The 15,713-nt window shown below is 42.3% G+C and overlaps 1 protein-coding gene across 1 annotated transcript in view; it reads left to right on the top strand.

Annotated features, from left to right (window-relative positions):
* Window positions 1–15,713, top strand: part of LOC135708142 (protein prickle-like) — a 70,215-nt gene that overhangs the window by 22,853 nt on the left and 31,649 nt on the right. Inside the window, exon 2 of the mRNA XM_065230120.1 lies at window positions 10,492–11,092. Within this exon, the coding sequence (XP_065086192.1) occupies window positions 10,492–11,092 (601 nt within the window). The remainder of the gene's footprint in view (window positions 1–10,491; window positions 11,093–15,713) is intronic.

Below are 15,713 nucleotides of genomic sequence, written 5' to 3'. Positions count from 1 at the left end.
TAGTGAACTAAACAACCTTAAGGCCTTAGAAAAAGCTAGCCTTATGCTCCATGTCCGAGTGAAGTGGGAACACTTCAGGAAGACTGGAGGAAATTTCCAAAACCTCACTCAGTGCCGTAAGTGCCAGGGATGGGGTCACGGAACTAAAAATTGCTACATGCCAGCTAAATGCATGAATTGTGGTGATTCCTCTCACGCAAAGGACGACTCCTGACGGTCCTGTGAAGGAAGATCCTAAGAAATTTAAATGTTCAAATTGTGGTGAAAACCACAAATCCAATTTTTGGGAATGTAAGACTCGCAAAGCGATCCTACAATCTCGTTCTAACCGCCAGGTAGGAAACGCTCCACGTTTCCGACCAGGTACAAATTCCTCTGCTGTTAACAACGGTCAGCAAGGAACAAATTCTACATTCGTACCTGTAGGTACAAATATCAACCCTGCTTCAAATGTTTCATCTGTACCTACTCCCCTCGCTGCTAACAATGTTCAGCGAGTTAATGGAGCTACATATCCTGCTATTGCAGCGGGTAGAAATTAAAATACTAACCAACGTTCTAACGGAAATTTTGACAATTTTGACTTAGGAAGCATTACTGCCCCTAAAATGGAATTTTTACAGGAATCATTAATTGACATGATTTCTGATATGCTGGGGTAAAATTTGCAAATAATATTGTCATGACTTTAAAATTCAGTAATGGTTTTTAAAGCTTTAAACATTTTAAATTGGAATGCTCGATCTCTTAAAGATAATGAAGACGAGCTATTTAACTTTTTGAGAGTTCATAACGTGCATATTGCCGTTATAACAGAAACGTTCCATAAACCTGGCTATAAGGTTAAGAAGGACTCAAATTATTTAATTTATAGAAATGATCGTCTTGATGGACCCTGTGGTGGCGTTGCCATCATTGTTCATAGACGAATCAAACATAAAATTCTTTCTTCATTTGAAACCAAAGTTTTTGAAACTTTGGGTCTTTCTGTTGAAACAAAATTTGGACAACTTACGTTTATAGCTGCCTATTTGCCATTCCAATGCGTAGGCCAGCAAAAGAATTTTCTCAAGGATGACCTTCAGAAACTTACCCGTCATAGGTCTAAATTCTTTATTATTGGTGATTTTAATGCAAAACACCGCTCATGGAATAATGCTCAAAGCAATTCCAATGGTAATATTCTGTTTGATGATTGTTCTGCAGGTTATTACACTATTCAATATCCAAACAGTCCAACATGCTTTTCTTCTGCAAGAAATCCCTCAGCTATTGATTTGGTCTTAACTGATTCATGTCAACTTTGTAGCCAATTGGTTACCCATGCTGACTTCGGTTCTGATCACCTTCCAGTAACTTTTGAAATATCCCAAGAAATAATTTGTAATCCCAACAGCTCTACTTTCAATTACCATAGAGCTGATTGGGAGCAATATCGAACATTTATGGAATATAACTTCGATCCAAACATTCCTTTGCAAACCAAAGATGAAATTAATTATGCTCTTGAATCTCTGACTACTTCTATAGTTGAAGCAAGAGCTGCCTCAGTTCCAAAATGCGAGGTTAAATTCGATTCAATTATAATAAACGACGATCTTCGGCTCTTGATCCGTCTTAAAAATGTCCGTAGAAGACAATATCAAAGAACACGCGATCCTGCCATGAAAGTCATCTGACGGGATTTGCAAAAACGAATTAAAACGCGATTCTCTGCCCTGAGGAACAAAACTTTTGAAAATAATGTTTCTAAATTAGACCCGAGTTCCAAACCCTTTTGGAAACTCACAAAAATTTTGAAAAAACCTCAAAAGCCTATTCCAGCGCTTAAAGAAGGTGGTAAAATTTTGATCACAAATTTGGAAAAAGCTCAGAAACTTGCTAAGCAATTCGAGAGTTCCCATAATTTCAGTTTGGGTCTTACTAGTCCTATTGAGAATCAGGTTGGTCGGGATTATCTGAATATTTTCTCTCGGGAAAATATTTTTGATGATTCCTGGGGGACTGATTTGGACGAAGTAAGATCTATAACTAAAAAGTTTCAAAATATGAAAGCTCCAGGTGATGATGGAATTTTCTATATCCTCACAAAAAAACTCCCAGAGAGTACCTTGTCTTTCTTGGTAAAATTATTTAACAGATGTTTCCATTTGGCATACTTTTCTGATGAATGGAAAAATGCAAAAGTTGTTCCAATTTTGAAGCCGGATAAAAATCCAACTGAAGCTTCTAGCTACCGTCCAATAAGTTTGCTTTCTTCAATAAGTAAACTTTTTGAAAAGATAATTTTAAATAGAATGATGCGAATACGAACTCAATTTTTGCAAATGAGCAGTTTGGATTTCGCCATGAGCATTCAACTACTCATCAACTCTTAAGAGTTACCAATTTAATTCGTTCAAACAAATCTGACGGCTACTCAACTGGAGTTGCTCTTCTAGACATAGAAAAAGCATTCGACAGTGTTTGGCATGAAGGTTTGATTGCTAAATTGAAAAAGTTTAATTTTCCACTTTATATTATGAAATTAGTTCAGAATTATTTAACTGACAGAACTCTGGAGGTAAATTATCAAAATTCCAAATCCAATCGACTACCTGTTAGAGCAGGAGTTCCTAAGGGTAGCATTCTTGGGCCTATATTGTATAACATTTTCACTTCGGACCTCCCTGATTTGCCTCAGGGTTGCCACAAATCTTTGTTGACTGATGACACAGGCATTTCCGCTAAAGGAAGAAGTCTTCGTGTTATTTGCAGCAGACTGGAGAAAAGTTTAGATATTTTCTCTTCTTAAAGGGTGATACGGTCAAAATTTGGTCAAGGGAAAATGCGTGTAAATCGGTGAAATCGTTTATTTAAAAAATCAAATTAAATTTCTTTTTCAAGTTCAATTAGTATAAAATTCAGGAAAAATATTCAGTTAGGCTTCCGCTTTTCCAAATCCGAATTGCCGGGCCTTACGCTTGACCCCTGCCATCAGATTTTGTACAGCCACCTTGTCCACCTTCTTCGCCGCAGAAAGCCAGTTTGCCTTGAACTGCTGCTCGCCCTTAGCAGTTTTTTTGGTCTTCTTTAGGTTCCGCTTGACAATAGCCCAGTATTTCTCAATTGGGCGGAGCTCTGGCGTGTTGGGAGGGTTCTTGTCCTTGGGAACCACCTGCACGTTGTTGGCGGCGTACCACTCCATGGCCTTTTTACCGTAATGGCAAGATGCCAAATCCGGCCAAAACAGTACGGAACAACCGTGTTTCTTCAGGAAAGGCAGCAGACGTTTATTCAAACACTCTATCACGTAAATTTCTTGGTTGACAGTCCCGGAAGCTATGAAAATGCTGCTTTTCAAGCCACAGGTATAGATGGCTTGCCAAACCAGATATTTCTTTGCGAACTTTGACAGTTTCATGTGCTTGAAAACATGTGCTACCTTTCCCCTTCCTTTTGCCGTATAAAACTCCTGTCCCGGAAGCTGCTTGTAGTCGGCTTTGACGTAGGTTTCGTCGTCCATTACCACGCAGTCAAACTTCGTCAGCATCGTCGTGTACAGCCTCCGGGATCGCGCTTTGGCCGTCGTATTTTGTTTATCATCGCGATTTGGAGTCACTACCTTCTTGTAAGTCGATAGTCCGGCTCGTTTTTTGGCTCGATGCACGGTTGTAGACGATACACCCAGCTTATTTGCGGCATCTCGGAGAGAGAGGTTAGGGTTTCGCTTGAAACTACCGGCAACTCTCTTTGTCGTCTCAGCGGCTTCCGGTTTTCGATTTCCCCCCGATCCAGACTTCCTGGCTGTCGACAAACGTTCCCCAAACACTTTAATTACATTTGTAACGGTTGATTTGGCAACTTTTAGCGATTTTGCCAACTTTGCGTGCGAGTAGCTCGGATTTTCGCGATGCGCGAGCAAAATTTTGATACGCTGCTCTTCTTGCTTGGACGGCATTTTGACAACTGAAGAGTGAATTCCAAAATCAAAATAGGAGCAACATTCTACACACACACACCTTCAAAATGAGGGGTGTTCAGGTTTTTTAAATGCAAAATTGAAAGAAATACGTCAAGTTGATACTGACCAAATTTTGACCGTATCACCCTTTATATTAATCACTACCTAACGTAACATTTGAAAGGGCCTATCACCTTGTGTAAACAAAACTTGTATGGCTCTTTTCACGTTAACCGAAGTAGGAGGAATTGCAAAACTTAACTAAATCTCGTTATCACAAGGAAGTCGAAGAGTTATCTTTCAACTGAAGCGTAATGAACACTATCAGTTAAACACTTTCGAAAACATTTTTTTATACAAAACAGTGTCAAAATCTAGAGAAAATTCATGAAGTCCCCTGGGTAGCATACTTGAATTAATCAACTCTTTATTCATCAGAACAACACTATCAGACCAATGGAAGCTCATAAGTTTTGACAGGCGCACCGGCGCAACCATCGGAGAGATTTGATTGAGAGATTTACAACTGACAAGAGAGTGGGAGCGAGCTTTTGCGCTCTCTTTCTCTATTACTCTCTTTGCATGCAATCAGATATCCCAGTGCACAGCGAGAAATGCACGCGTTAGGCACCCATACATCACAAATGTCCTTCTAATTTAAACTCACACATTCAAACCGGTCTGCAAGTATGATGCACGTCCAAAGCGTACCAGACTGCTGTTTCCATGTTGCTTCCGTTTGACGCGTGACTGCTGAAGGTTTCAATTACAACTAGTGGTGTAAACCGCCATGTATTGTGGAAAATTTGTGGTATGTTTCAAGAGGTGATAGAAAGTCTGCTTGGCTTACATCAGGCATTTCGACAGTAAGCATTCATAAGGGCGAATACGCGATGATCGATTCTCTTCATCGATTTTCTCTTTGCATTGCTACAGCTAAGCGAAACCATTTTCTAGAATTTGTTCAATGCAGAGTAGTAACAGGTTGTATTGGCTATCAAAAGCAACAGCAAACGCACCGAGAAACGTTAAATCTAGCGAGTTATTAACAAAAGAGAAAATCGACGAAGAGAATCGATCATCGCGTATAGGCCCTTATGCATGCTCACTGTCGATTTGACCATTCACAAACTTGCCACCTGCCACCAAAGAAAAAACTCGCTTTTAGGTGCACTATTGAACGAGTTTTGTCATGGTAGTGTTATCGACATGCATTAGGAATTAGGAAGACCATCTGAACTGAATTTAATCTTTTGAAGCAAACCAAGGTCGAGGATTTAATTGAACCAAACTATAAAATATATTCATGGTCACTTTTGGTCTGGAGTAAAGAAGTACAGCTATAATGTGGCCATAAAATATATAAAAATCTAGACGCATTTTTTTTAATTATTTACACCTGTGTCGTGCACAGGTTGCACATGTGGACGCGACGCCACTGCCTGGAACGGATGGTCAACAGGAGGCTGAAGCAATATCTTGAGGCCAAGGGGCTGCTTCACCATCGGCAGCACGCCTTCAGGCAAGGGTATGGCACCTCCACCTACTTCGCCACTCTTGGGGAAGTCCTGAAGGAGGCAAAGGACCAAGGTCTTCACGCGGAGATCGTCTCGCTGGACATCTCCAAAGCGTTCAACCGAACACGGACACCAGCTGTATTGAAGAAGCTTGCTGATTGAGGCCTGAAAGGATACATCCTTCACTTCGTCCGGAACTTTCTTTCGGTCGGAAACGTGCAATCCGGAAGTTTCAGTGAGGAAACCTGGTGACCATGAATGGGGTCTTAGACCAACTACCCAAGAACGTTTACATCTTCGTCTACGCGGATGACGTCCTCATTGTAACGGTGGGTCCCACCCTGCAGAGGACGAAACTGAGAGCGCAATCGGCAGTCTCCTCGGTGGTCAGATGGGCTGACTCTGTTGGTTTCCAGCTTTCCGCCGGCAAGAGCGTGCGCTGCCATATATGTACCACCAGGCATCGCAACAACGGATTAAAAAACAAACAATACCGACCAAAAACACCGTGAGGGTCTTGAGGGTGCTCCTCGATCGGAATTTATCCTTTGAGTCGCACTTCCAACAAGTAAAGAAGGACTGTCGCAGTCGGTCCAACCTGATTAAATCCATCTCCCACCCTCACCGATACAACAATCGCGAAATCCGCTTCCGCGTAGCTCGAGCCATCATCGACAGTCGCCTACTGTACGGTGTAGAGATTACATGTCTTGCCGCCGAGAAAGCCGTCCAGATTCTGGAACCGGTGTACAACGCAGTGATGGAAAAGTTCGCAAAAAATCACTACGACTCGCGAACTTTTCCCTTGGTGAACTTCGTGAAATATCGCAAACTTTTCCAACACTGGTACAACGGCTACGTTCGAACAGTCTCCGGTCTGCTGGCCTCTACCCCGGCCGACGCTGCATGCGTTGAAGCCGGTATCCTACCTTTTCGGCTCGTTTTCACCGCAGCTACTGCTACCACAGCCGCTGCCTTTCTCGCTAAAACGTCGGTAAACAACAGGATCGTTCTCCTCGACGAGGCGAACCGACTCCTCCGCACGGCCGCCAACGTAGATCTCCCTCCAGTGGCCAGGGTCCACTGGCACGGAGACAAAAGTTGGCAATCGCACAAGATCAAAATTGACAGCCGAATCAAGGACCGCTTCAGGGCAGGAGACAACTAGCTGGCTTTATGCCGGACAGTTGTCGAAATTCTCGGGGCGCACAGGTACACCGACGGCTCTTTCTCCAGGAGCGAAGTGGGAATGGGGGTCTCCGGAGATGGTCTGCTTGTGAGCAGATCGCTTCCGCCCCAATGCTCGGTGTTCTCAGCTGAGGCAGCAGCCATTCTCCACGCGGTTAAGTTACCGGCCAACCGGCCGATATTAGTCGTAACTGACTCACACAGCGTGATATTGGCCCTAACAACAGAAACACCGAAGCATCCGTGGATCCAAGGGACGGTAAAGCACGCGCTGCCCAACACAGTATTCATGTGGGTACCCGGTCAATGCGGGATCCAAGGGAACGTAATAGCCGACGACCTCGCCGGCTCTGGCCACAACGGACCCAGGTCCACCGGCAATGTACCACTCCAAGATGTCAAAAAGTGGATCAAGCGGACGATTCGGAGAGCCTGGGACACCGAGTGGAGGAACAACAGGACACACCACCTTCGGAAGATCAAGGCGACCACCGGAACCTGGAAGGATCGACCAAACCTAAGAGAACAACGAGTGGTGTCAAGGCTGCGCACCGGGCACAGCAGAGTCTCCCACAACTTCGGAGGACCTGCGAAACCTGCGGAGTGCCAGCCCACCCTGCACATCCTCGTGAACTGCGCGGAGTTGGAGGACCTTCGGCTTGCAGTCAATCAGCATTCGGAACCTGTTGGGCGACGAGTTCCTGGCAGCAGCCGCCCTCATCACCTTCCTAAAGGAGGCGAACCTTTACCACAATATCTGAGTGTTCCTTGTTTGTATTTCCGTTTTGTTGGCCCTTTTAACATTTATGGCAAGATAAATGTACCACTGCCAAGATTGGGAATCTCCTTCTGAGAACCCAATTTTTAACTCCTTTTTTATACTATCTTAAGAGATGAACTAGCCATATGGCTAAAAATCTCTATAATAAAGGAAAATAGATCAGTGGAAAATTCCAAATCAATTGTGAAGAGGATCCCAGGATCTGTGAAAAATACCAAGTGAATCTAATTTTGAGCGTAAAATTTCTAAAGATCAGGCATCACGAGGCAGGGCATCACGGAGCATCACGAAATGAATTTCTAGAGAATTTTAAGGAATCTTCCAAGGAAAATTGCAGAAGAATTTAGAGGAGAAGTCCAAAATAATTCTGAACGAAATTTCAAGACAATTCTGAAGTGAATTGTTTGCGAACTTTGAGCAGAAGTTTAGCAGGAATCTTTTACTTTGGATGAATCTGCAGAGAATTTCTATACTATTATATATATATTTTTGGGACTCTCATAGAGAATCTCAATCTTATTTTAGAAGAGTTCTGAAATATCCGCTGAGAAAAGATTCAAAAGGAAATCGGTAGCATTGGTGCTCAGCACGGAAAACAAGATCGACGGAAAAAACAAACCAAAAGGATGTTCTTAGAGGTGGACAAAATAACTCATCTGGCAAAGCGGATCAGACCCGTTCAGCTCATTAAAGGGAGTCGATTCTTTCGAACAGCTCTTTAGCTCACCTTTAAACTATAGAAATTTTAACACAAATGTCACACGCGATGATATGATCGACATCGTGTTACTCGATGTTACACCTTTTCTCAAGCTATGCAATCCATTCTACATACAGCTTTTATTTCAGATGTTAATTCTTCAGCACAATTGCTCCCACTATTCTCGGCTTCAGCTCCAGATCATCAGCTCAAATCTAGAGATTGGCTCCCGAGCTGTTCTATAGACCCGATTCATTAAAGTCAGCTGATGACCTGCGGTTCACTGATATCATAAGTCTAATGGAGTATTCAGATCTGAGCGTGCATTAGCGGAGCGGAGTAGAATTTGCGTTGGAATGAGAGAGACAACTAGTACTTCTCTCCCTCTCGTACATTCGCAAAATCTCGCCCCGTGCGTGGAATATCGCTCTGGACGGAATCCACCTTGATTCTCCAGCACAATTGCTCCCACTATTCTTGGCTTCAGCTCCAGATCATCAGCTCAGTTCTTAATCTGGAGCTGAATTGTGAAGAATCGGGAGAAAATAGATCCGAAGAGCTGGACGGGTCCGAGAGCTGTCATGTTAGTGAATAATGATTCGGGCCGATGATTCGGATCCGGAGCTGAACTGATAAGCTGGAATGAATGATGGGAGGAGAGGTACGAGCACATATACATTGGATAGCATTGGATAATACCAGTAGAAATTTAAGATCGTATAATCGTAGGAACTAATTACGCCTTCATCTTGGTTTACGCGGTGACTGTTGAACGCGTAAAAAAGCAATGCGTGCTTTTTTGAAAAATTCCGCTATAAGTGACAGAGTGAATGGTTAAGATTTGTGATAACAGTGTGCTGATGAGCTGCGGTTCCTGAAAAAATGAACCGCGGGTCATCAGCTCACTTTAGTGAATCGGGTCTTTAGAACGGCTCGGGAGCGGATCGCCAATCTCTAGTTGTTAGAGGTATCCTCAGAATTCCAAATTTATTTTTGATGGAATTTTAGTTGGAATTACCTTAAAAACTTTCATCAAAACTTTTCTAAAATACTCCTAAGCAGTATTATTTTCTTGAAAATTAAAAACTCACATTAAATTTAATGCACGGTAATTCGTTCTATGCACCCTATTTTTGATTCATGATGATTTTCATGGTCTTGCTTTGTAGCTGGACCTTTACCGACTGAGCTAAGGGAGGCCGTTAGATTACGCTGTTTGCTTGATTAATTGCAATGGTTATCTTAATTGTTGATCTTAAAAATATTGTAGAATTCTCTTTCACTGTTTTGGACAGATGCCTGTTCAATTCTCATTTCATTTAATTAAAGCAAACACATTAACGTTCGTCGTTTCCCACTCATCACAGCCGTTCAAGTTACTTTCCGATGACAGCAGGACCATCTCGTTTTTTTCCACTGTCATCTGAGCCTCTGATTAAGTGCAAATAAAGGGATCAACAATAACCAGTTGATTGCGCGTCCTTGGCAGGGGATCCAGATCCTGCTAATTTTAACACGTCGTCAGCACGACCAGTTTCGAGCAATAAAGCCTTCCTTCAATGGATTAAATGAATTTCGTATTGATTAGCAAACAAAAAAATCAGATCTCAATAAATCATCCCGTCGCTCCGCTGGCAGCATTCGATATAATCAACTGGAAAATGTGCGTGACTGTTGTTGGTACTTATCTTGTGGCACCACCTCGGCCGCCGTTTGCGTGCTAGATCGCATCGGTTATGGATTACTTAACCACGTGCTTTCGCTTTTTCCGTGTCTTGATACCCAGTCCAAATATCCCGTCCTTTCAAATCAAGAACCTCCAGTCAGGCCGTGGCAAATGCATCTCCGTTTCGATTCAGTTCTGCCCGTGCCCATGCTATTTTCCATCGAGATCAAGTTTAACCTAATTATGGGCGCTCTGATTGTGGGCTTTGTAGTTAATATTCGCCTTTCGTCATGCACGTACGTTCGTACGGAGGTTCTTTTGTAGGTCAACCCACGGAGATCACTTATTACCTTCCTCGCTGCGCTGGTTCGTAGGTGCATGAAAAAGGTTAAAATATGGCCTAACTCAGACACACCGAGCGAGAGAGAGAGAGAGAGCGCCCGCATGTATGAAACCAGTACTTTGCGTAATACATTTTGCTTGATTTTCGATACTTGAGAGCACAGAAAGAAAGATGCTGAAGCATTCTCACACATGAACGAGCACCGCCATATACTGTTATTGGCCGATCTTTTATTTTTGAAAGTCATCCCCGACCATTCTCTGCCAATTAGTTCCAGGCGTTGAAATCTATTAGATTATCTCCACCTGTTAATCAATTTCTCTAATTCGTTTACATTTTTCCACTCTTTGCAGAATTCCGCCGCAGTCAGTACAAATGTCGTACCCATACCAAAAACCTTCCTTCGAGTACGACGTGAATCGAGTGCCGCTGAGTCCCCACCACCAGCCGCAGCAGCCTCCGTACCCCAAGCCACCGCTGCAGCGTCCATCGCCGTCCCCTTCGGTGGGTGACTTCCTGCCACCGCTCCAGCCGCAGCCGCATCAGGATGCCGGAGGATCGCGATCAATTTATAGTGCCCACGCCCTTTCCCAAGCGAACAACCTTCATCCTCAGCACCTGCAGCATCTCCAGCATCATCCTGGACCATACGGTCATCCACCACCACCACCACCTTCGATGGGATCGCCATCACCAGCTCTGTATCATCACTCACCCCGGGGCGCAGGAGGAGGATCAGCAGGCCATCACCCTCAGCAGCAGACATTTCCACCGAATTTCCCTCCCAACCCGCAGCAACCCATTCCCGGGGGAGGTCCCGGTGGAGGAGGAGGAGTAGGAGGAGGAGTCGTCGGCGGCGGCGGCGGTGGTCACAATTATTCCCAGTCCGACGATGACAGCGGCTGTGCACTAGAGGAGTACACTTGGGTTCCACCCGGACTCCGACCGGATCAGGTAAGAGAGTCGATCGAAGTTGGCCTCGCTATCGCTTGTATGTGCGCGCGACAATTAACTATCGGAAAATTCCAATTTAATTATACGGCGTGTGCGCGTGCTCGTTCGTTGTCGGTCCGAGGAGCAGGCTGCAGGTTGCAGAGCTCTGATGAACGTCGTCGGTAGCTTCCGAAGGTGCTTCTCGTACCGACCAGTCAGTCCATGGAAAGGAACATGTTTATCTCGGTGTGTCGTTTGTGAGGTTGTTTTCTTTCCTGATACCGAAACGATGATAGCGATATTATACGGCTCAGTGCGCCACAGTGTAACATCGCTTTGATGGCTACCTACATGGGTACGTTTTTCGGTGTGAATAGAAGAGTATTGCATTTTGCTTGGAGGTTTAAATTTTTCCGATTTAGCAGACGTACCAAGTGATGTGTTTAAGTTTTGATATGCGTGCCTTTACCGCATTGTCAGCTTATTAAATTTTGCAAACTTACCTTTTTGAAATAGGCCAGTTTAAAAGTACATAAATTATCAACATCATGGGTGCAATAAGCCTGTAAATTCGAGTTAAATAATTTATTTGTAATACGAATTGTCTATTTGACTCATGGACGTTTGCCATAATTCATGGTTTATCATTATTTTGTGACTGGGAGAAATTGGGGAAAAGAAGTGCGAAAATGAAGAACAATCGCTTTGAGAAAATTCAATACTCAAGAAAAAGTCAATGAGAATTGACAAATCCACATAACATAATTTGACTGTGTGCTCCACATGAACTAGCAATCCATTGTTTTCTGGAAAAACATCAGCCAACAGAAATCAATTTTTCCAACAATTCACTGTTACCTTTTTATCTGAGATTCTATTTAATTCTGAAAACTTCCTATGATAATGATGATAATTCTACACAGTTAAAAAGTAGTGTAAATTTCCGTTACTATAATGCACATAAAAAGAGCTTCATATGTCATATTGCTCATGCCATGAATTTTTAGACTACTGTGACGATCGTAGTTGACAGGTATTTTTTCCTCAATCATCGTCTCAGTGAAATTGCAAAAAAACACAACAATATCCCATCAATACGCAGGTAATTATTGAAACATTTTGACACGAGAGCTATCATAAAATGAATGTATCTTGTATTTTGTATCAGGTCTATTGATTATCTGTACCACCATCAGTGTTGGGAAAATATCAAAAAATCAAATCTCACCAATGCCCAAGATCACGCTAGATTTTCGTAGACAAAAATCATCAAGCAAACTATTGCGGTTGATTTTGCAAGCTGTGAAGGAATTTTAAGATAACAAAACTCACCAACTGCAAATCTCACCAAACTGTGGTGAGATTGAGTTTAATGATTTTTGCTTTACACCCGAATGCAACCGAAATTTCCATAACGGCTTGCAGCAGTCCCTTCGCGTCTGCCATCGGTGAAGATTAAAAAGAGATAGCAAACTATGCTTTCTCTTTCTAAAAAAACGATGTGCAATGGATTCATTTTTGCTTGCTTGATTTTTGCACATTGTGAATAGTCTCGCAATATCAAAGGAGCTTGTAAAATCAATATCAAGCATGATATTTTGTTCCAATATCACGCGTGATATTGCGAGCGCATGAGAGCGGAAAAATATCAATTGATTTCTGATTTTGCCAACACTGATCACCATGTCTGATATCTTCCTGTAAGTTTCGCAGAAGCGGGCATCGGTGAATACAGCATATCATGCGCTTTATGGATACTTTTCCCTTGGTCTAATCAAAGCTAAGCTTGCAATCATCTATCGGAAGTATAAGTCAACCATTTCCAAATGGATGTCCACGTATCAACAGAACGGTTTTTCCCCGAAAGGAATACGAACGTGACGTGAAAATTTTTGTTGCAGATAACCGGACATGGCTGGTTGAATTGTATCGCTGCAAACCGGCTCTTTATTTGGACGAAGCAAAGCGGTTGTCTGAAGACACGTTCCGGATCGCCATTTCTGCATCATCAATTTGTCGAATCCTTCGGATGGGTTTAGCTGGGAAGCATCAAATGGGATTATCTTCCTGGATGAAGTTAGTTTTGATAAAAGGTCAATGCTCAGATCTAGAGGATACGGAGTAAGAGGTGAACGTTTTAGTTGTAAGGGTGAGTTTATCAAAAAACCCAGAATGTCACTGTATAGCTTCATTGGACAAGAAGGGTTAACTGAAGCATTCATGACAGAAGGGACTTTTAACAGAGCAAAATTTTTCGAATGTTGTAGAACATTTGCTTTGTTCAGTGCTACCCTGGGTTCCATTCTGTTTGGATTCTTGATGGTGCTAGAATTCATTGCGATGCTGCGATAGTTTTCCTATCTCCGTTCATTGGGCATTTATGCCATATTCCTGCCATCCTACACAGCTAAAAAAAAGTAGTGTAAATTTCCGTTACTATGATGCACATAAATGGAGCGTCATAAATCATACAAATTTTTTCATTATAAATCGTGTAAATTTATGAGACATGTCATGCAATATTCCATATATTGTATGCAACTTTCCACCTTTGTTTGCAACATTTCTTGCAAGCTGCTAGTTTACGTGAAAAGGAAGTTTACATGCATGAATATTTGCATGCATGGATGTTTACATCACCAGTAAAATTCAGATTTTTTTAGTGTGTACTACCCTTTTTTCAATCTCTTTGTTCTTCCAGTTTTGCAAAATTGTTGCTGTGATTTTGTCAACGGTATGTAACCTCCAAAGTAGCATTGCAAGTTTTATTAAGGTTTTAAAGCACTCTACAAGTCTAAATCATGGTCTACAGAACCCTTATAAAACCCAAATTGTTACTTAGGCTGTGACAAGATTTGTCGTTAATTAATGCGAATTAATGCATTTCCTCGCAGACGAAGACGATCTCACGTTTGAGAAACTGTTGGGACAACAACCGACAGTTTTTCACAAACTCCGCGGGAGAGTCTCCTGAAACTCCCCATTTACCTGCATCTTTTCCTGAACTCTGACCCTTAAACTCACGAACCGATACCAGCAGCCAACAGCCATACAAGCCACTAGGCAGCATAGATTGAGCGTAGCCACAATTTTCACCGGTTAAATTCAACTCATAATCTACAGTCACGGCCGGGTCATCATCACAATCAGAGATCAAGCTCCTCCTTGGCCATCTTTGGGATATTCCATCTCGTCATCGGGTTTGGAAAGACGCGACAGATTTTCTGTTTCCGAATTTTCCGAAGCTTCCAAGTGACACCGTTTTTGGTTTTTCTCCATGCTCTGCAATCTGATTGATTAATTAATTATTCCACTACTGATATTTGAAAATACCCACCTATCGATGAATGTACACCATAAACTTTTCCTTAGACTATTTATTCCGGAATGATGCCGATAGGAAAAAAGTGGAACAGAACAATTGAATACAATCTGACAAGCGCGTAAGTGGAAAATAATCAAAACAAATCAAGAAAAACGATCAAAGCATGCACAGTGAGGTGAGGGATCGTGACTGAGAAAATAATTTCAGCTCAGGAGTCTACTAAGGTTCAAAATGCGCAGTACAATTTTATATTATAGATCGTGTAAATTTATGTGACATATCATGATATATTCCATTTATTGCATGCAACTGTTCATCTTTGTAAGCAACATTTCCTGCAAGTGCTAGTTTACGTTAAAAGGAACTTTACATGCATGAATGGATGCTTACATCACCAGTAAAATTCTGATTTTTGTGTGAGTAGATGTTATATCTTCAACATATTCATTACCCTGAACGACTCAATATCCTACATTTCGAGTTGGATTATAAAACATTTATCAGTCGAAAAAAAAAACTCATGCAAGAAAGAAGGAGTCAGTTGGTTTTCAAAAGATTTCATCCGTCAAAGGACAGCACCTATGGTTGATTAGCGGTATTTTTGGTACTGGCAGTATATTCGGTGCTTGCAGTATCTTTCCTATGAAATCAAATTTAAAAAGTCTTGAACATCTAAATAGGGTTTTTGATCTAATTTCCTTCCTACTAAGCACAACCCGCACTTTACCGCACTTATTTCTGTCAAAGATGACTTCTAAATTTATTCACCTTTCGATACGTACCGTTGGATTTGATAAAGAATCACAAATTGTTGAGATATTGTTTAAAATCTAATACTGCTTCTTGATTCTAAATTCGTTCTACGAGTTTCAATTCCGTCCTAACGCATTGAAACGCCATTAGATTTTTTTCGTCCTACGGATAAACGTAGAAAAAGAGGATTCGCTAGGGGTGCTTCTTTTGTTTTGAGAACAATGAGCGTAAATATTCATACAATGCGCTCTAATAGGATTTATGTTGTAGCTAATGAACTAACGCATCGGAACAAACCTATTATTGATTTGTGCACGGTGAAATCATTGATATTATTGATCTTTTCTGATCGATGGAACGGATATGGCCGATTACGACGAAGTAGCGCTCTACCATATGATTTAAGGCTCAAGCGCAATGACAGCGGAAGTGGAACGGCAGCGGCAGCGGAAGCGGAACGGCAGCGGCAGCGGAACGGCAGCGGCAGCGGAACGGCAGCGGCAGCGGAACGGCAGCGGAACGACAGCGGCAGCGGAACGGCAGCGGCTGCGGAACGGCAGCGGC

Source organism: Ochlerotatus camptorhynchus, unplaced genomic scaffold (assembly GCF_037179485.1).
Source record: "Ochlerotatus camptorhynchus isolate MF236.1 unplaced genomic scaffold, CSIRO-AGI_Acam_v1.1 ptg000328l, whole genome shotgun sequence".
Taxonomy (NCBI): Eukaryota; Metazoa; Arthropoda; class Insecta; order Diptera; family Culicidae; genus Ochlerotatus; species Ochlerotatus camptorhynchus.
Note: the sequence above shows the minus strand (reverse complement) of the source record. Positions and strands in the feature narration are given on the sequence as shown.